The sequence below is a fragment of the Bos mutus genome, chromosome 5, assembly GCF_027580195.1.
Source record: "Bos mutus isolate GX-2022 chromosome 5, NWIPB_WYAK_1.1, whole genome shotgun sequence".
Taxonomy (NCBI): Eukaryota; Metazoa; Chordata; class Mammalia; order Artiodactyla; family Bovidae; genus Bos; species Bos mutus.
Genome location: NC_091621.1, coordinates 105,476,985 through 105,496,855, shown reverse-complemented (window position 1 = coordinate 105,496,855; position 19,871 = coordinate 105,476,985). Strand labels below are relative to the sequence as shown.

General features: G+C 52.8%; 1 protein-coding gene across 1 annotated transcript in view; it reads left to right on the top strand.

Moving 5' to 3' along the window:
* SAMM50 (SAMM50 sorting and assembly machinery component) overlaps nucleotides 1–19,311 on the top strand; it is a 30,671-nt gene extending 11,360 nt beyond the window's left edge. Inside the window, exons 7-15 of the mRNA XM_070371469.1 lie at nucleotides 34–121; nucleotides 1,268–1,396; nucleotides 1,894–1,965; nucleotides 3,219–3,305; nucleotides 6,088–6,158; nucleotides 7,417–7,484; nucleotides 12,902–13,048; nucleotides 14,056–14,197; nucleotides 19,107–19,311. Of these exons, the coding sequence (XP_070227570.1) occupies nucleotides 34–121; nucleotides 1,268–1,396; nucleotides 1,894–1,965; nucleotides 3,219–3,305; nucleotides 6,088–6,158; nucleotides 7,417–7,484; nucleotides 12,902–13,048; nucleotides 14,056–14,197; nucleotides 19,107–19,152 (850 nt within the window). The 3' untranslated portion in view covers nucleotides 19,153–19,311. The remainder of the gene's footprint in view (nucleotides 1–33; nucleotides 122–1,267; nucleotides 1,397–1,893; nucleotides 1,966–3,218; nucleotides 3,306–6,087; nucleotides 6,159–7,416; nucleotides 7,485–12,901; nucleotides 13,049–14,055; nucleotides 14,198–19,106) is intronic.
* Nucleotides 19,312–19,871: the final 560 nt, after the last annotated feature.

Below are 19,871 nucleotides of genomic sequence, written 5' to 3'. Positions count from 1 at the left end.
CAGCGTGTAAAGCTCTGTCCCCTTGTCTTCTAGTTTCTCCGTAAACTTATACAAAGTCACGGGACAGTTCCCTTGGAGCTCGCTCCGGGAGACAGACCGAGGCGTGTCAGCAGAGTACAGCGTGAGTGGCTTTCCCGTCCTTCCCTCTGTGTGCCTACGTGGGACCTGATCCCCAGGCTCGGCCGAGGGGGCGGGGCCAGGCGCGCATCCACAGTGGGCTAAGCTTGGAGCCGGGGCCCCGTCGCTGGGGTCACCCTCGCTGCCTGTCCTGCTGCCAGCTGCCTCCCGGGCGGCCCCTCCCCACTCGCCGAGTGCCCGTTGCCAGGGCCAGAGAGGGTGGCCAACTCCCACAGCGGCAGGTACTTTGCCCCTGTCGCGTCTCTTCCCTGCCCCTGACTTCCTGGGACACCGTCTGTTTGTCCTTCCTCGTGAACGCTCAGATCGATCGCTCCTGACAGCCAGTTAAGGTCACATCAGGTTACCGGATGCTTTCATCATCGGTTTATAGCGCGTTCCCTTCCGGCGGGATGCATCGCGTGGAATTACTGTTCTTTGACCATTTTTCAATTTTACAACGAACCCTGCTCTTCTTTACCTTCCTTTCTAGCTTGTCCCCCTTCCTCCCCTCCTGGTGTAGGCTTTAGTTTGATGAGGAAAGACTTGAGGCACGTGCTTTGTAAAAGTAGTTCCTCGCGTGCGGTCTTCAGACCCGCTGCTTCTGCCTCTCCTGCACATTCATGGCCCTGCATGCCCTGCTGGGTGAGCATCTCCAGAGAGGGGCCCAGGAAGCTATTGTGGCATGCCCCCCACCCAGTACCTCCACTCATCACGGACTTGTGACCCCGTCTCCCTACTCTTCTCTGGGGGCTGAGGTGGCTCACGTGGGTCACCCTGCCTGGCTTCAGCAAACTAGGTGGGGTGCGTGTCCCGTGGTCTTTCGGATGGAAAAGAAACCAGGTGGTTATAAAGTTCCCTGCAGCGTCAGACCAGCGACGCCCGTCTCCTGGCTCAGAGCACAGCCCTGCTGCTCAAACAGTTTTTCCCTCTGATGGCGACCCTGGCTTTCTCCCCCAGCCCTGCCCCGCCCGCCTCCACTCCCTCCTTCCCAGCTTGCCTTGTCTTGGTCTCTTCCCATCCCATCGTTTCACAGAGCATCTTAGTTTTTGATCGGCTAACAATCTAATGACGCGTCACCCCACGACCCGGGCTGGGATGACGCCGCGTCCACGCAGCACGAAGGCTGACGGTTCTCTGTGTTTGCTCGCAGTTTCCCACCTGGAAGACGAGCCACACGGTCAAGTGGGAGGGCGTCTGGCGGGAGCTGGGCTGCCTCTCCAGGGTCGCGTCCTTCGCCGTCCGGAAGGAGAGCGGGCACTCGCTGAAGTCGTCTCTCTCAGTAAGGGCTCTGCGTCTGCCGTCGACGTGTGCCTGCCCTGGTGCAGCCAGGCCGTGTGCGTTGCGAGAATCGCGTTTACCTCCATCAGGAGGGACTGAGTGGCGTCACGGTTGGGGCAGCTAGAACGGTGGCTAGGACCGGTCACTGTAAATATCTGGACACAGCCTCATGTCCTTTTTTCCTAAGTAACATTGGAGGTGATGGAAACGGAGGGAATAAGGGCCCACCATGGTGTCTTAGCTGGAAGCAGGCTGAGCTGACGTCCATCAGAGCATCAAGCTCCCTGAGAAAACAGGGCTGGGGACGGGCTCGGAGTCACCCAGCCAGCAGACATGACCTGTCTCCCTGACTCTGTTGGGTCCTCACACAGAATGGGAGGTTTTCCTGAAGGTGAAGCCACCTAAGGGAACACTCGGCACTGAGCTTGGTGAGCAGCCAGCGCTCAGGGAGTGTCATTCCATATTAAAGCACAAACACCCTGTCCTTACCTCTTCCAGCACTCGATGGTCATCGACTCTCGGAACTCCTCCATCCTGCCGAAAAGAGGTGCTTTGTTGAAAGTGAACCAGGTGAGCGGTCCCTCCCCTGTGGCCCCGCAGGCTCCTGGGGGACTGGGGCGTCCCTCGGGGCGGTCACGTCGTTAATACTTGCAGCTGCCTTTAGCTGTAAAGGTCGTTCTGGAATGGCTTGCGAGGGTGTCCCTCCCTCCCAGGGTTCCTAGCCCTGGATTTGCTCCCTCCGCTCAGACTCTGCCTTCACGGAGCTGAGTCGGGATGAGGTGCCAGGATGCCGTGTCACTTCACAGACCGGAGCCCAGTCGGGCCTTGGTGGGGCTGGTTTCCTTGGTGATCCTTGATGAGCACACAAGCCCGGGGTTGTGACCCTGACACTGGCAGGGCCCAGCTGGTGACCTCGGGGAGAAGCTGGCTGGGGAGGGGGCTCCGACCCTCTGTCTGCCTGAACTCAGTGTCAGAGGAGCAGCTGGGAATCCAGTTTTCATATGCTGTTGCTGCTGCTAAGTCACTTAGTCATGTCCGACCCTGTGTGACCCCGTAGATGGCAGCCCACCAGGCTCCTCTGTCCCTGGGATTCTCCAGGCAAGAACACTGGAGCGGATCACCATTCCTTCTGCAATGCATACATGCATGCTAAGTCGCTTCAGTCGTGTCCGACTCTGTGCGACCCAATGGACAGTAGCCCGCCAGGCTCCTCTGTCCACGGGACTCTCTAGGCAAGAGTACTGGAGTGGGCTGCCTTTTCCTTCTCCCATTTTCATATGAAAATGAAATTGTGAGAGATGGGCTAATATTCTTTTTCCGAGCACTGATTGGGCCGAACAAGTCATGTCATCCTGTTACTGTTCACTTGCTAAGTCGTGCCTGACTCTTTGCGACCCCATGGACTGTAGCCCTCCAGGCTCCTCTGTCCATGGGATTTCCTAGGCAAGAATACTGGAATAGGTTACCATTTCCTACTCCAAGGGATTTTCCCAACCTGGGGATTGAACCCTCATCTCCTGCATCAGCAGGCAGGTTCTCTGCGCCTGAGCCACCATCCTTAGCAAGCTCTGTAATGAACATCGGTGTCACCAGTGTTTTCCTGGCACATGTAAGCAGCGACTTCTCTGTGGTCGCTCTGTGTTTGGTGACAGTGTCTCTGCCAGGCCCCTGATGCTGTCCCGAACGACCAGCAGGCAGCCTCTGGGACACAGACGTGGTCTGTTGCCTTTCTAAAAATACAGAACAACAGCCTGTAGTGCTGACTGCAGTGACTCTGCAGTCAGTCTGTGGGCTCCACACCACCTGAGGATCCTCCCTGACAGGAGCTGGCTGGCTACACCGGAGGGGACGTGAGCTTCTTAAAAGAAGATTTTGAGCTTCAGTTGAATAAACAACTCATCCTTGACACAGTGAGTATCTCGTCAGCTGCTTGTCACCTGTGTTTCTGGAATCTGACTAGATCCTAGTTCCCGAATATCTAAAGCTCGGAAGAGGAAATGAGAACAGTCACGCTTAAAGCTCAAGTGTGTCATCTCTTAAGTGTGGCCAGAATTGAGGCTGCTCTGGGGAGAAGCGATGGTTAGCTCCTTTAAAACTCACCTGTCAGTCATTTCACACGGAAGAGCCCCTTCCCCACTCACCATCATCTCAGGGCCGTCAAGAAACGTGTCTGGAGGACAAGTGTGCCTCCGTCTTTGCCTCCTGATGTTACGTCCCTAGAAATTCTGCGTCTTCACCTGACTTTTCTAGGTCTTTAGGCTCTGGGTGTCTCTAGGAATCTGTGTGTTAAATGTTTTTAACCAGCTTTGGTTTAGTTCCTCCTGCTTCCCTCAGGACCTGAGGAGCGAGTGACCAGATTCTGCCCGAGGCAGTGGAGCCCCAGGCCGGGAGACACTGTGCCTGTTGTCCACTCTTCCTAGCGCCTGGGTGGCTGGGGACAGCCCTCCACACCCCACTGCTGCCTCAGAACCTGGGGGCAAGGCGCGAGTTCTGACGAAACAGTACACACGTCTGACCGTGAAATCATTTATCACTGCTTCCGATCGGTCCTGGACTCAGCGCACTCAGAATGTGGTCCCTGCCTTTTCTTTTTCTCTGCTTCTCCGGAGGCTGCCGGGGCCGATTTCCTGTTGAGTTCAGCAAGCTCTCTCCTGTCCCCTCCTGTGCCTGCTCCCTGGCACACCACCAGCCCTCCTGGACTGCATCATGCCTTCTCCTCCCATGCCTCGATGTCTCTTCCTTGGCCTCCTTTCCCTCCGTCCATCCGTCTGCCCGCCCATCTGTCCTCCCACCTGTCCATTCGGCGTACATCCATCCCTCCCTTCTTCTCACACAGACTGGCTGGCTGCCAGGCACTGTCTGGGCACCAAGAACACCCCAGTAAATAAAGCAGTCCGTGCTCTCACACGCTAGTGGAAGGGGAGTCCCGCAAGCACTGAGATGGATATGTAACCCGGCAGGTGGTGATGAGAGGCGGGAGGAGCAGGGCAGCAGACTGAAGGGGTAGAAGGTGGCCATGGGGGTGCTGCCTCATCGTCGTTGGTCGGGGGGGGAGGGGGGCGTCTTTAATGAGCCCCTCTACCCTCAGGGGTGTCTCCCCCTGCCCCCAACCCACCCGGGGACAGCCATGTGAGGTGCATAAAGCAGCTCATTTTTAGTAACAGGCCGTGGGATTTCAGTGGGGTGAGTGGGGAGTCAGGACAGGAGGGAACCAGGGGGTGGGCTCATCGTCCTGCTGGTGTTGAAGAATTGGGGTGCCCGGTGCTGGAGGGAGCGGGTGGAGATGCCTAGTTGTGGGGGCACCTGGGGCTCCCGTGGTCACTGAGCTCAGTGGGACACGTGGCACGGTGGGCCTGTCTTGGCGGGGCATCAGTGCTCCTTGTCGCCCCCCGCCCCTTAGGTCGTGACCGTTGGGGGGTCGGGGCGGGGAGGACAGTCTGCCAGGAGCGTCTTGTCCAAGGGGCGGCCGCCCCACCGCGCACCAGGCTCCAGCCCCTCGCCCTGTTTTGCAGCAGTCTGTCCCGTTGTTGAGCAAAGACGCATTTCTCAGAATAGAATGTGCGCTTGGCCCTCTCTGCCCACTCTGCCCCGGTTTTCATCTGCGATTCTTCCTACAGAAGCTTCTAAAAAAGAGCCCTCTGGGCAGCTTTGAAGGATGTGGACTTTGCATGTCCAAGAGGACAAGTTGGGCAGAAGCCTGTGGGGAGCGCTCAGGAGATGCCGGGGCGCATGATGACGGCCAGGGGTCAGGAGCCCAGAGGGCCCACTGTGGTCTCAGGCATCACCGGGGCATTTCTGGGCAGGGATGACATGGCGTGAAGATCAGATCCCTGCATGGGATCATTCACCGCCCCGACCCTGACCTGTCAGACGAAAGTGCTGTCCCCAAGGGTTGGGTTGGACGTGTGTTTCTCTGCATTTCTTTTTTTTTCCTTTGTTTTATTATTTATTTTTGGCCATTCCGGGCTTTCATTGCTCTGCAGGCTTTTCTCTGGTCAGATTGTGAGGGTTTCGCATTGTGGCAGCTTCCCTCATTGTAGAGTGCGAGCTCTAGGGCTCCCATCATTGCGCCCCTGGGCCCTAGAATGCAGACTCGGTAGTTGGGGTGCACGGGCTTAGTTGCTCTGCAGCACCTGCGGTCTTCGCAGATTGGGGATCAAACCTGTGTCTCCAGCATCAGCAGGTGGATTCATTACCGTGGAGCCACCAGCAAAGCCCTGAATTTCTTAGTTGTAGCATTTTCTTACCTGCTGCCTCCCTCTCCTGAGATGCCAGGCACCCTCAGGACATGAGGCCAAGCCACAGAGGCCTTTGGATGCCGACTCCCTTGTCGGGGCCTGGTCCCCCTCCATCTGGCCGTGGCATGGCTACTGGGCTTGGCTTCTCAGAAGGGAGGGTGCTGCCCAGTGTCAGAGCCAGGCCCTGCTGAGGGCTTGGGCTTGTTTTTTTGCTTATGTCTCATACGTCTTGAAATTTGAAGTTGCGAGTTACACAGATACCCTCAGAACGCTTCGAGCTGTGGCTCTTCCCCTGCCCGAGCCAGGCGTTCCCCTCTGCGCCTTCACGCCCCAGCCCAGAGCTCCGCACTGGACACGCGGGGCCGTGACCAGACCTCAGCGCATTTTCTGTCCGCTGATACTAGGAAGGAAAGAAACGCTGGAAGAAAACGGTTGTTTGTTTCTATTTCAATAGGTTTTTTCCGCATCTCTCTGGGGTGGCATGTTGGTACCCATGGGTGATAAACCGTCGAGCATTGCTGATAGGTAAGTGATAATAAACGAATGGGTGGTTTGCAAGTGGCTTCCTTTGGATCTTTCTGGTTGGTTTCTTACAAAAGAAGTTTAACTATTTAGGAGAGCACTTATTTCACATTCTAATTTAGTTTTTAGGTTTAAGCTAATTTCAAAATACCCTGTATAGCTTTATGCTAATTTTTAAAAAACAAGAAGGATGCAAAAATGTATGCAAAATGTAGTATGTCACCAATTTAATACAGATGTGTACATAAATTTGTATGTATATACTCTCACACAAATACACATTCACAAAAAATTGATTAACAGTAAGTACCTTTGACCCTGAACAAACGTGAGTTTGATCACGGGGGTCCACCTGTTGGTGGGCATCCTTCAGCAGTACACTGCAGCACTGCATGGCCAGGAGTTGGTTACATCTGTGGCTGTGGAGGAAGCCCAGGCACAGAGGACTGACCGCAGGATATATTTGGGTTAACCTCTGAGTTGTTCAAGTGAAAGAAAGTGAAAGTCGCTCAGTGGTATCTGACTCTTTGCAACCCCATGGACTGTAGCCTACCAGCCTCCTCTGTCCATGGGATTTCCCAGACAAGAATACTGGAGTGGGTTGCAGTCTCCTTCTCCAGGGGATCTTCCCGACCCAGGGACTGAACCCGGGTCTCCTGCATTGCAGGCAGATTCTTTACTGTCAGAGCCACAAGGGAAGCCAGTGGGTTGTTTACAGATTACAGATTCACTGTAATCCTAAATGTTAACCCTGCTTGCAATGACAGGATTGTTTTATTACTTTCTTAAATGTTTCTCTGTGTTTCTATAACATATACGGGGCTTCCGTGGTGGCTCCGTGGTAAAGAATCTGCCTGCCAATGCAGGAGATGCAGGTTTGATCCCTGGATCGGGATGATCCACGTGAGAAGGAAATGGCAACCTGCTCCAGTATTCTTGCCTGGGAAATCCCATGGACAGAGGAGCCTGGCGGCCTATAGTCCGTGGGGGTCGCAAAGAGCTGGACAGGACTAAGCGACTAAACGATAACCCGTATGAACTTTTTTCTTTCATACTCAAAGAGAACATACAATTTTTAATATAATGAAGTATCTCCCCCCCCCCAAAGCTTGGGTTTTAACGGCGTTCTCCGTTCTCGCGTGCATCTCCCCAGTCCTGAGATGTGCAGCGCGTGGCGATGTGGGCCCCCCAGAAGCGAGCGTGCCCTCTGCACTTGCGGTGTGTGACAGCGACTTCCTCTGACAGCTCTTCCCTCTTCCAGGTTCTACCTTGGCGGACCCACCAGCGTGCGGGGCTTCAGCATGCACAGCGTCGGGCCACAGAGCGAAGGTCTGTCCTTTCCCAGAATACACCATGTTGGAAAAAAACCGAAGCTGCATTTACGTCTCATTTTTGAACCCTGTATTTGTTTGTTTAAATTACAAAATAATATATACTTACCACCCCCTCAGTAACAGTATATGAAAAGATGTTTATAAGAATAAGTACTTTATCATTTTTTATGGCTGCTTATTTTATCTCATTGACAAACTACAATTTTTTTAATTTTATTTTATTTTTAAACTTTACAATATTGTATTGGTTTTGCCAAATATTGAAATGAATCCACCACAGGTATACATGTGTTCCCCATTCTGAACCCTCCTCCCTTCACCCTCCCCGTACCATCCCTCTGGGTCATCCCAGTGCACCAGCCCCAAGCATCCAGTATCGTGCATCGAACCTGGACTGGTGACTCGTTTCATACATGATATTATACATGTTTCAATGTCATTCTCCCAAATCTTCCCACCCTCTCCCTCTCCCACAGAGTCCATAAGACTGTTCTATACATCAGTGTCTCTTTTGCTGTCTCGTATACAGGGTTATTGTTATCGTCTTTCTAAATTCCATATATATACGTTAGTATACTGTATTGGTGTTTTTCTTTCTGGCTTACTTCACTCTGTATAATAGGCTCCAGTTTCATCCACCTCATTAGAACTGATTCCAATGTATTCTTTTTAATGGCTGAGTAATACTCCATTGTGTATATGTGCCATAGCTTTCTTATCCATTCATCTGCTGATGGGCATCTAGGTTGCTTCCATGTCCTGGCTACAAACTACAATTTTTTTAAGTAGTGTACTTTATTTAAAATTTTAAAAAATGCATATAGTAAAAGTAAACAATAAACATGCATTTTTATAAAAATACTTAGAGAAAATATAACTAAACATTAGTTATGGTTTTATCTGGGTGATGGGACCGATGAATGACATTTTTTTTAAAGTGTTTTTCTGCACTTTGCAAATTTTTCACACGTTTACATTAAGCTTGTTTACTGAGATATATAGTCAGTTTATAATATCACATAAATTTTAGTTGTGCAGCGTAGGGATTCATAAAATGTCGTCGACTCTATACCCTGTGTAATGGACTTTATTTTTGAGAGTAGTTTTAGGTTTAACAGAAAAATTGGGCACCGAGTGCAGCGCTCACCGTACACGCCCATGGGACCCTTTTTCACCAGCGCCCTCTGTTAGCGTGGGGCGGTGTCACAGCTGATGCGCCAGCAGGGACGTGTTGCTGCTGCTGCTAAATGGCTCAGTTGTGTCCCACTCTGCGACCCCATGGACTGTAGCCCACCAGGCTCCTCTGTCCATGGGATTCTCCAGGCAAGAATACCGGAGCAGGTTGCCATTCCCTTCTCCAGGTACTGACCTGTTACTACCAACTAAGCCACATGGTTCCCGTGGGCATCCCCTGCCTGTGCTGTGAAGTGTCCGGGTTTTGGCAGATGGGTGACGGCACGCGTCCATCGAGCGTTCACCCCCGAACATTCGCTGTGCTCCACCTGTTCATTCCCTCCTCCCTGCCTCCTCCTCTGCTCCTGACAGCCTCTGACCTTGACTTCCTCCCTGGTTTTGCCTTTTCCAGAATGTCATATAGTTGGAGTCACAGTACATGTGCTTTTCAGACTGGCTTTTTTGACGAAGCAGTACGCATTTCAGGTTCCTCTGTATCTTTTTCCCTCTTTTGGTCAATGTATTTATCACGTTTTGTTTACGTGTGTGTGTGTGTGTGTGTCTAAGGAGCTGTGTGTGTGTGTGTGTGTATATGTGTGTGTCTTAATTGGAGTGTAGCTGGTTTATAGCATTGTATTCGTTTCAGATGTCCAGTGTGTGTGTATGTATGTCTAAGGAGCTCTGTGTGTGTGTGTGTATGTGTGTCTAAGGAGCTCTGTGTGTGTGTGTGTGTCTTAATTGGAGTGTAGCTAGTTTATAGCATTGTATTCGTTTCAGATGTCCTGTGTGTGTGTGTGTGTGTGTGTGTGTGTGTCTAAGGAGCTCTGTGTGTGTGTGTGTCTTAATTGGAGTGTAGCTAGTTTATAGCATTGTATTCGTTTCAGATGTCCTCTGTGTGTGTGTGTGTGTGTGTGTGTGTGTGTGTGTCTAAGGAGCTCTGTGTGTGTGTGTGTGTCTTAATTGGAGTGTAGCTGGTTTATAGCATTGTATTTGTTTCAGATGTCCAATATAGTGACTCGGCCCTCTGTGTCTTTTCATAGCTTGATTGCTCATATCTTTTTATCACCAAATAATACTCCCCCCACTGCCTGGCTGTTTCACAGGGTGGTTTATCCATTCACCTATTGAAGGACATCTTGCTTGCAGGACATCCAACTTTTCGCAATTACAGTAAAGCTGATAGAGATATCTGTGTGCAGCTTTTTTTTATCTGGACGTAAGATTTTTCAGCTCGTTTGGATAAAAACCAAGGAGTGCAATTGCTGGATTGTATGGTAAAATTATGTTTAGCTTTGTAAGAAAATGCCAGACTGTCCTCCAAAATAGCAATACCATTTTGCATTCCCACCAGCAATGACTCAGAAAGATAAAAGCCTTATCATTTTTAATGGCTGCATATTTCACGTTCTTGCCATACTGTGACCTTTCTAAACCAAATCCCAAGTGTTAGACATTTAGACTGTTTTCTTTTTTTCTTATTTTAAATAACTGTGTGTCAGTGAATAACCTAACTCAATCTTTGTGCTTATCTATAAGTTTTACTATATAATATAAAGTCCTAGGTTGGAATTGCTAGATCGATGGGTTTTGAGTATCCTCAGGGGTTTATATGGTGCTCAGTCATAGTCTGTCTAGCAGAGTGTAAGCATCCTGTTTCGGGAACTCTCTCCAGTCTCTGACGTTTTATTAGAGAATTGCCATGTATTATGAAAAACATCATTTAGATAGGACACATGTTATTATATTATAAAATAGTCTATCCTGATTTTCTTAACTTTTTTAAACATCTTTGTTGTTCTTATTTTATATTATTAAAAATAATGATCATCCACAGCATAAATTTTTGTACAAAATATAAATTACTTGTTTTCATTTGCTTTTAGGTTGCTTTTATTAGTCTGTCCTTTTCTCTTGGAAAAGTAACAATTTCTTTTTTTCACTGTAGCAAGTATTATTTAGTGACTAGATAAAAGTTTTGGAGTCTTCTGTTTGCCTGAAAATTAAAACACAGTGATGTTTTATTTAATTACCTATTAAAAGGCCATTGGTAGGATTCTGTGAGTAAGGGTGTAAATCGCCGTAACTTTTTATGAAAGCGGTTTGACAATATTTATCAGGAGCCTAAAACGTATATATATATACAAGAACTAGAAGGGAATGGCAACCCGCTCCAGTATTCTTGCCTGGAAAATCCCATGGACAGAGGATCCAGGCTGGCTACAGTCTGTAGGGGTCGCAAAGAGTTGGACACGACTGAGTGACCAACACACGTGGATAACAGCACTGAAAACTGGAAACCCAAATGCCCGCCAGCCATAGGACAGGCAGCTCAACGGTGTGTCTTCACACTGTGGTTTATCATATAGCAACGAGGACGAGCAAGTTAGGGCCACTGATGGGGTGGCCTGAACAAACTTAAGAAACATACACCTCCCCGCAAAGAGTCAGCCCCAGCAGGTGCCCACTCTGTGTTCCATCTGTGCAAAGTGTGGCGGCCGGGTAAAGAGCTCTGCGCTGTCGGGCGACACTGACGGTTGCCCTGGCGTGGGTGGTGATTAGAGGGGAGCACCGGGCCTCCCAGGGCGCTGCGCGTGTCTGTCTCTTGGTCTAGGTGCTCACTGTATCGTGTGTTCTGGGCCTGGAAATTCACTGCATTGTACACTTAGGATGTGTGTGCTTTTTGTGTGTATATTATCCTTCAAGACGGTTTAAAAACGTGCGTGTGCAGGAAAGCCCATCACAGGTTAACGTCCACTCTCAAGAAGCTGAACACCGACAGGACAGTAGTCAAGGGTAGGCCGTCACATCGGGCTTCCCTGCTGGCTCAGTCGGTAAAGAATCAGCCTCCAGTGCGGGAGACTGCCTGCAGGAGCCCAGGCAGGTGCCATCTGTGGCCCAGAAGGTACCCTGGAGCAGGAAATGGCAATCCACTCCAGTATTCTGGCTTGGGAAATCTCATGGACAGCGCAGCCTGGTGGGCTACAGACTGTGGGGTCAAAGACTCAGACATGAGTTAGCGACCGAACCACAGGTCATTGCATTATGGTCCATATATCTGATTGTTCAGGCATCAAAATCACATTTTCAAAGAATAAGCAGTCTTAGAGGGAAGTGCTTATAGTACAGTAAATGAAAAAAAAAATCAGGACTGAAAAATATGTATATATATACTTACATTTTATTTTCTTATTTAATGTTTCATTGTAATTCACTGAAAGGAAGGACACCAGGATGTTAGCTGGTTTTCTCTTAATGGTAGAAATTAAAGGAGAATTTCCTTTTTTATACTCCCGTGATGAGAATAAAGAGGTTATTTAAGGAAGGAGAGGAGCACTTGCTGGGAAATGAACATCAGGCCCGGTTGACCTCCTGCTCTCGGTCCGCTGTTCCCTCTAGAACTCCAGTGTTGACCGGGGTGAGGAGACACTGGAGTCTCGAATAAGCAGTTCATCCCTTGAGAGGTTAATCTTGGAGACAACCTGCAGTTTTCTTTGTCATGGTCGGGTCATTTTGTATTAAAGGAGACTGAGGCACTTTACAAATAGTATTTAGTAACAAAGTATAAACAATTCAGAGGGTTTTGTTGTTGTTTCAATGTTGTGGCTATTTGTAGTTGAAATAGTAGGGACAATTGTAGAAGTAATTTGTATTATTATGCATTATGTAAGCAAACAAAAAAAACCCCACGTGGTCATGAACCTTTGAGAACGAGCCTCTTCTCTGAAGACGTTGAGCTGGGACAGCGTCCTTGTGCAGTGGGGAGCTGGCCCTCCGTACCTTTGGGTTAATAGCTAGTCTGACCATTTCCAGAAACTGCGGAGACATTTTCTGCATTTTGTCTCTCTGTAGTGCGGTCTTGAAATTTCTGCAGAATAATGCATTTCATTTGTCAAGCAACAATGATCTAGTCATCTGCAGTTGCGGAGAAAGCGATTTCCATTAGTTCGCTTGTTGTAAGCATTTCACAGATACGATCAATTACTGGTTTCATTCTTTCCTAAATGACGTATTAGCTTTTTTTTTCCTTCAGTTAAAGCAAATTATAAAACAAACAAAGAGAATAAGAAACATTGTTTAAAAGGAGGCTGACGGCCTCAGCGGTTAGAAGAGCAGCTGCTCGTGGCCCGGGCATGGAGTGTGTCCTGATCACAGCACACCCCTCACTCTTGTTCCTGGTGGGCAGTCGGGGTGGTCCTGAACCTGTGACTTCGTTTTGATCTGTGCTCCTTCCTTGCCTAGGTGACTACCTGGGCGGGGAAGCCTACTGGGCCGGTGGGCTGCACCTGTACACCCCGTTACCCTTCCGGCCCGGCCAGGGCGGCTTTGGCGAGCTCTTCAGGACACACTTCTTCCTCAACGCGGGGAACCTCTGCAACCTCAACTACGGTAAGACTTGGACTCCTTAGCAGCCAGTCGGCACACCTGACCTTATGTTTAAAGGCACGGGACGCGAGTAGGTGTCTTTCTCCTTTAGATTGCTGTGCTCAGTTGCTCAGCCGTGTCTGACTCCATGGACTGTGGCCCGCCAGGCTCCTCTGTCCAGGGGATTTTCCAGGCAAGAATACTGGAGTGGGTTGCCACTTCCTTCTCCAGGGGATCTTCCCGACCCAGGGATTGAACCCTCGTCCCTCATGTCTCCTGCATTGGCAGGAGGGTTCTTTACCCCTAAGCCACCTGGGAAGCCCCTGGTTTAGATTATGTCATCTTTAAATGTACCAACTATGCCCTGGAGGAGAAAATGGTAACCCATTCCAGTACTCTTGCTGGGACAATTCCACAGACTGAGGAGCCTCGTGGACTACGGTCCATAGGGTCACGAAGAGCTGGGCACGACTGAGCGTGCACACGCGTGCTCACCTTCAATGCCTACGTCATCTGATACGATGCTCAGAGTAAAGCGATTGGCCAAATGACTGAAACATGCATGAAAATCATCTGGTGCTCTCTTGCCAAATTAAAAAAAAAGGTATTTATTTAGCAAACATTTCTCGAGCAAACGTAACTCTGTGCCAGTCGTTAAGGCTACAGAGCCGGTCTCTTCCTCTCGGAGCTCAGGGCTGGGTGAGGGGCACAGACATATCCAGCAGCAGAGACATGGGAGGTGTCTGGAAACCAAGGCTTGGAGTTAGGCTTCCTGGGCGCCCGGGTACAGAAAAGGGGCCACAAGGCGCCGGGCCCAGAGAACTGAGGCCTGCGTCCTCCTGGGCGGCGAGGTGGTGTGGTCCCCAGCCCTGTCTTGAGTTGGGACCTGGTGTCACTGTCGTGCATTCTCCTCACAGAGCTCGACCTGGCTCTCACGATCGGAGGCCACGCGGAGAGAGCCGGGGCTGTCCACAGACAGCGCGTGGGGGGCCACGTGCGGTTGGTCACGCCCCCCTCCCCTCTCTTTTCAGGGGAGGGCCCCAAAGCCCACATCCGGAAGCTGGCCGAGTGCATCCGCTGGTCCTACGGGGCGGGCATCGTCCTCAGGCTGGGCAACATCGCGCGGCTGGAGCTCAACTACTGCGTCCCCATGGGCGTGCAGCGCGGGGACAGGTAGGTGCGGGGGTCCTCTCGAGAGGCACGTGGCCTCTCCCGTCACTGTGCTCTGAGCCTGCTTCATCACTGGCATCACCGACTCAATGGGCAGGAGTTTGAGCAAACTCCAGAAGACAGGGAAGCCTGGCATGCTACAGTCCATGGGGTCACAAAGAGTCAGACGCGACTTAGCAACTCAGCAGCAGCAGTCACTTCACCAACAGCCTTTAAGATTCAGGACTTTAGGAGAAATTGAATAGTTGGCAAAGGAGTGAAAATACAGGGATTTTCCTCCGCGGGGTTTTTCTTTCCATCCGATTTGGAGGACAGGCTGTGGGGTGTCCTCGTCCCCCCACCTCACGCTATTTGCACTTGCTGCCGAGCAGCGGGAGCCCCGGGCAGTCTGGCTGGAGGTGGTGGCCTGCGCTGCTGGTCTGTGCTGAGGGGGATGAGGTGTTGCCGTGGGGCCTTTGCAGGCCGGGAGCCCGAAAGGCTGGGGTGGACGCAGCTCTGCGCCCTCCAGAGCCTTCTCTGGGCAGCAGAGGACCCGGCTGTCTGGAGTTTCTCCAGCCGTCATTGATTTGTGCTGAAGAAGAAATTAATTCTGTTTCTTAAAGTGTTTGGTTTGCATTTTAGAAAGTTTAAGAAGCCCAGAGATAACATCATCACAGTATGTAATACCACAGACTGGCAGCTTAGAGAGCAGACGTGGATTCCTCACTGTCTGGGCGCTGGGAAGGCTGGGGTCAGGACGCTGGCAGGTGCGGTTTGTGGCCCAGGGCGCCCTTCCTGGTTGGCAGATGGCCCCTTCTCTCTGCATCCTCACCTGGGGACAGAGCGAGCTCTCTGGTGTCTCTTCTCACAGGGACACTGAGCCCACCAAGGACCCCATCCTGGCTAAGCTCCCTCGTCTGTGGTGACTGGGTCACCTCCCCAGGTCCCGTCACGTGAGCTTAGGGTTCGGGCCTCAGCTTATGCGGGTGGGGAGGCCACATGTTTCTGTTAACCTCTGAGTATCTTCACACGCACACACTTCAGAGTCTCGACGGCTGTGTGTTTTCATCCTCGGCGTTCTGTCTGTGATCCGCCGTGATGCTGAGTCGTCGTTGCCCAGGCATCCAGTGCCAAGCTGTGGTCTGCGGTGTTGGAGGGGGTCCCGTGCCGCCTCTGCTCCCTCCTCTTTCCGCTCGGCGCGCTGGGTGACGGTGTTCTAGGAGGAGCCGTGTCAGGGACCTTCTGACGAGGCTGTGCTCTCAGGTGTGGGTCAGCAGCCATCACCTGAGTCCCCTGTGACCCTTGGCCCAGTGCAGTCTGCCCTGCTCGTCTCGCTGGAAGGCTGGCTCGGGCCGGGGCCCCCCGTGATGTCGGAGCCCTTCCTCCCCACGCCCTCGCGGGTCTGCGGCTCTGACCATGGTTAACGCCTCTGCACGCCTTGCCTGTTCTCGGCACGGAGCAGAGCCGAGGAGGGTCTGGGTGCTCAGGTTGGGTGTGCTCTGGAGCCAGCTCGGCCGCCGTGTGGCCTGGGGTGAGGGGCGTGACCTTTGCAGGCCTCTGTTTTCACGTCTAGAGAACGGGCACTAGTGGCAGTGAGCGCTCCGCCGGTCTGGGGACTGAGTGAGTGAGCGCCCACTCATGTGCAGGCCGTGTCCGGTGCGGCGTCAGCAGGGCTGGTTGTTCCTCATGGTGCTGCTGTGACCGGTGCAGTCACCCCGGCCAGCTGCTCCCTTGGGAAGCACACCGCGTCCCCCCGCTCCCTCCCCGTCTGCAGTGTGCCCGGGGCTGCCACCTGGCTCACTGTGATGGAGACATGTAATAGAGGTGGGTGATGTGTCCTGATTTCAGGGAGAGTGCAGTGTGGGGGATCGGGCACTTTGTCCAGAGCCAGGCTTGTGCACTAGGTGACATCTTACCTGCCCGCCACAGGTGTGGACCCAGGGCTCCCTGGCATAATACCCAGGTGCTCACTGAATCCTTGCAGGGAGCGGCCGAGGTGCGGTGCTGACCCTGCACCCGCCCTGGGATGGAGTTACGGAGAACCATTCCAGCCGGCGCTTCTCAAGCCATCATGTGCCTGGGTGAGCAGGACGATGGTGTGTGTGTCCGTCAGGGGTGCCAGGGAGCACCAGCCCGCTGAGGCCAGAGCGCGCGCCATTCCCTCCACCCCCGATGCCAGCAGAGGAGCCCAGCACCCCACCCACCTGCTCAGAGACCCCTGCCGTGAGGCTGCGCCACACCGCAGGCAAAAGCAAAGATGAAAACTGTCTCTGTCTCCTCATTCACACTTTGACTCGCTACCAGCTTCTCTGTCTCAGAGAGTACCCAGGCTGTTTCCATGACGATTGTTTGATGGAGATTAACCGTGTGTAATATTAGTCCCAATCATACAAGTAAATAGGTCATAGGTGTTCCTTGTTTCAGGGGAGCCTGGACACGCGGGTGGGGTTTTCGCTGTAGCTCTACTGTTTCACCGTGACTGTCAGCCGCGGAGGAGTGGCCACGGCCCCTCGACTGGCTGAGCTGTGGGTGGGCTGCAGGGCCAGCCCCTGCCTGTCCCTGGCTGTGTGACCTGGGCCCGCCCTGCTGGCTCTGGGGAGGCCTCCCATCCTTCCCACTGGAAGTGTAGTTGCAGCGTCCCTGGAGTCCACTGGGTGTCGCTGTGCTCCCAGAATCCGAGGCTCTGAGGAAGCCCGGCTGGGTCCACTCTCCTCGCAGACTCTGCAAGCAGGAGATGCCTGCGGGCGCCAGCTTGCACCCCTTCTGCAGGGGCAGAAGCGAGGCGTGGGGCGGCCTTGATGCCGGGCGGGGACTGAGTTCCGGGCACTCGCATCCCCTCGCGTCTCCTCTGGCCTTTTCCCCTCGGGCACACACCAGGGTCTCTGAGTTCTGGCCCTCGTCAGCCTGCCTCCCGCGGAGTCGTCCGTGCCAGATCAGGCCCGGGGCCTGCAGGGGGATGATGGGAGCCTGATGCTGGGGGACCCTGCAGGGCCGGAGACTGTGCCGGCGGGAGGGGGCGACTGAAGACACGGGGGATTTCTGACGCGCCTCCTGAGTTACAAGCTCACAAGTTACAGGGGACACAGAACAGGATGAGGGGCATTTGGTGAGGCTGTCTCCATGCTCCTGGCATCGGCCACACCGTTCTGGGTGTGTGTGGCAGGTGTCTTTCCTGTGACACGTTTATACGGTCTCTGAACATAAACATGCACTTGTAAAGTTGTTTAATCTGTTTATATAGTCCAAGTAAACGAGCCTTTATTGGAATGCCTGCTTGTTTCTGAACCATATGAACCTAGGACTTGACTTGTTTTTATCTTGTAGCCTGTTTCAGACGTTTTCCTAAATAGCGAACATGTGAACCTAGGACTTGACTTGTTTTTATCTTGTAGCCTGTTTCAGACGTTTTCCTAAATAGCGAACGTAGGCATTGGGCCCCCTTTTATGGACCCGGAAATATAAAAGGTAAAGACACGTTGTTTGGGTTTCAGCGGAATTAAGCTGTGCAAACACAGTCGTGTCCTGACTGTGGGTCTTTGCCATTTAAGGACAGCAGTGAGGTTTACTCAGGGTCACGTTGGGGCTGGACTGTGGCGTCCCTTCCGGTCAGGTGACTTCTGCTGACACCGTCGGTCAGTGAGTACCCTTGACCCTGCAGGTGGTCACTGGCAACAGCAGTGATTCTCTGTCTCGAGTCTCTTAATTGATCTGGTTATTTTGTTCCCCGGCTCACAGTCAGGCTGAAAACCACTTTCTGTCAGCTTTCTTGCATCTTAAGTTCTAAGGATGGGGGGCGGGGAGGCACAGGTGTTGTGACACTGAAACATCAGCTTTCCTCTGAATGAGGGGGCTGTTCTTGTCCAGTTTTTCTGGAAACTGTCAGAACTTGCAAAAACACGCCGTGTTCCACAAACATATCGTCATCAACTGCCGGTTGGGATTTGGAACTCCGCTTTCGCTGGAAGCTTCTGCTTCCTGGCGTTGTGACCCCAGGATCATACAGCCCTGGTCCTGCCTCTGAGCCCAGCCAGCAGGTGGGCAGTGCAGGAGACCACCTTCCGTGCTGGGGGGCAGTTCTTGGCCCGGTGGGCATCAACATCACTGGAGGGGTCCCAGGAACGCACCTCGGCCAGTGATTCTCCGCCTGTGTGCTGCATGCGGCTGGCACAGGGGCCAGGCCGTCATGGACACTGCCAGGCCCTCGGGCACGCGTGCGTCTGGGTGCGGAGCTCGGCTCCCAGGACCCTGCCGTGACCACAGCCGCCTCCTTGCTGCTCGGCCCCCTTGCCCATCTGAACTTGGGCCCAGGGGCCTGTCAGCTGGTGATCAACAGCACACAGAAGGGAACCTGCGAAAGTTTCAGTGGGTGACAGATGCTGCAACCCGCGTGACCTCCTGCATCCTTTCTTTCCTGTGAGAGGAGCAGGCTGCCAAGCGGTGGTCGGGGCAAACCCTGCGGGACTGTGGGTTCTGCTGTTGCCAGACCCTGGGACTCTTCTGGGTTCTGCACTCCTGCCAGTTCCCTCCCCGACCTCCCTGGGTCATCCTGGTAGCCTTAGAAATAAACAAAGCTTCTCCCCCAACCCGCCCCACCACCCACCCCAGAGTTTTGTTGTTGGTGACTGTTTCGCTCGAGGTCCTCCTGTTGTCTCTACTTGGGTCAGGACTGGGGAAACAGGAGTAGAGGAGGAAGCAGGGAGGGGTATTTGTGTCTCCCGTTTCGTTCCCTCATCCATCCTCCGAAGGTGGAGGAGGGAGTGGCCAGGGCCAGCGGGTGAGGCCGGGAGGCCAGGAGGGCCCGGGCCTCCCGAGAGGCAGGGCCACGGGCCTTGTGTCTGAGCCGTGCACGTCTCTGGTGCCGACAGCGGCGGGGCGAGCAGGGCAGACCTGAGCTTTGACTTCCTGCCTTAAGAGAAAGCACTTTGTTTTCCAGGATCTGTGACGGCGTCCAGTTCGGAGCTGGGATCAGGTTCCTGTAGCGGATGCAGCGCGTCCTCCGGCCCCCCCAGCAGCGGCTCCAGGATGCAGGCAGCACTGAGATTCTCAGGGCCACACTCTCTCTCCAGACAGACACGCTTCACGGATCCTTCAACTGCAGTCCTTGTGGAAAACCATGTCAATAAATTTTCAAATACAGATCCTCGGCCGCGTCGTGGATGGGATTTCTTCTCCGAGGCTGCGCTTGCCGCTTTCTCTGAGGTCAGGTGGCCTTGTGCGCGTTCCTTCGTGCGTGCCGCCGGGTGGGGGGCCGGCCAGTCACCTCCTGATTCCCCTTTCATCCCGGACTCTTCGGGTCTCAGTGCTCAGTTGCCACAGATTAGGTGGAATCAGCAATGGGATGGCTGTGTGCAAACTGTAAAACAGCATTAGAAAGAGTTATTATTATCCTCATTCCTGGGCTTCCCTGGTGGCTGGCTCCGTAGCGAAGCATCTGCCTCCAGTGCAGGAGATGCCGGTTCGACCCCTGGGTCGGGAAGGTCCCCTGGAGGAGGGCATGGCAACCCACTCCAGTATCCTTGCCTGGAGAGTCCCATGGACAGAGGAGCCTGGCGGGCTACAGTCCATAGGGTCTCAGAGTCAGACAGGACTAAGTGACTAACAACTCTCATTATCATCATTACTATTATATTTTTTGGTGGATTGACTGAAATAGTCCATCTGGGCTGTTTCTCAAAGCTTCTGTGAGCCCCCGCCTCAA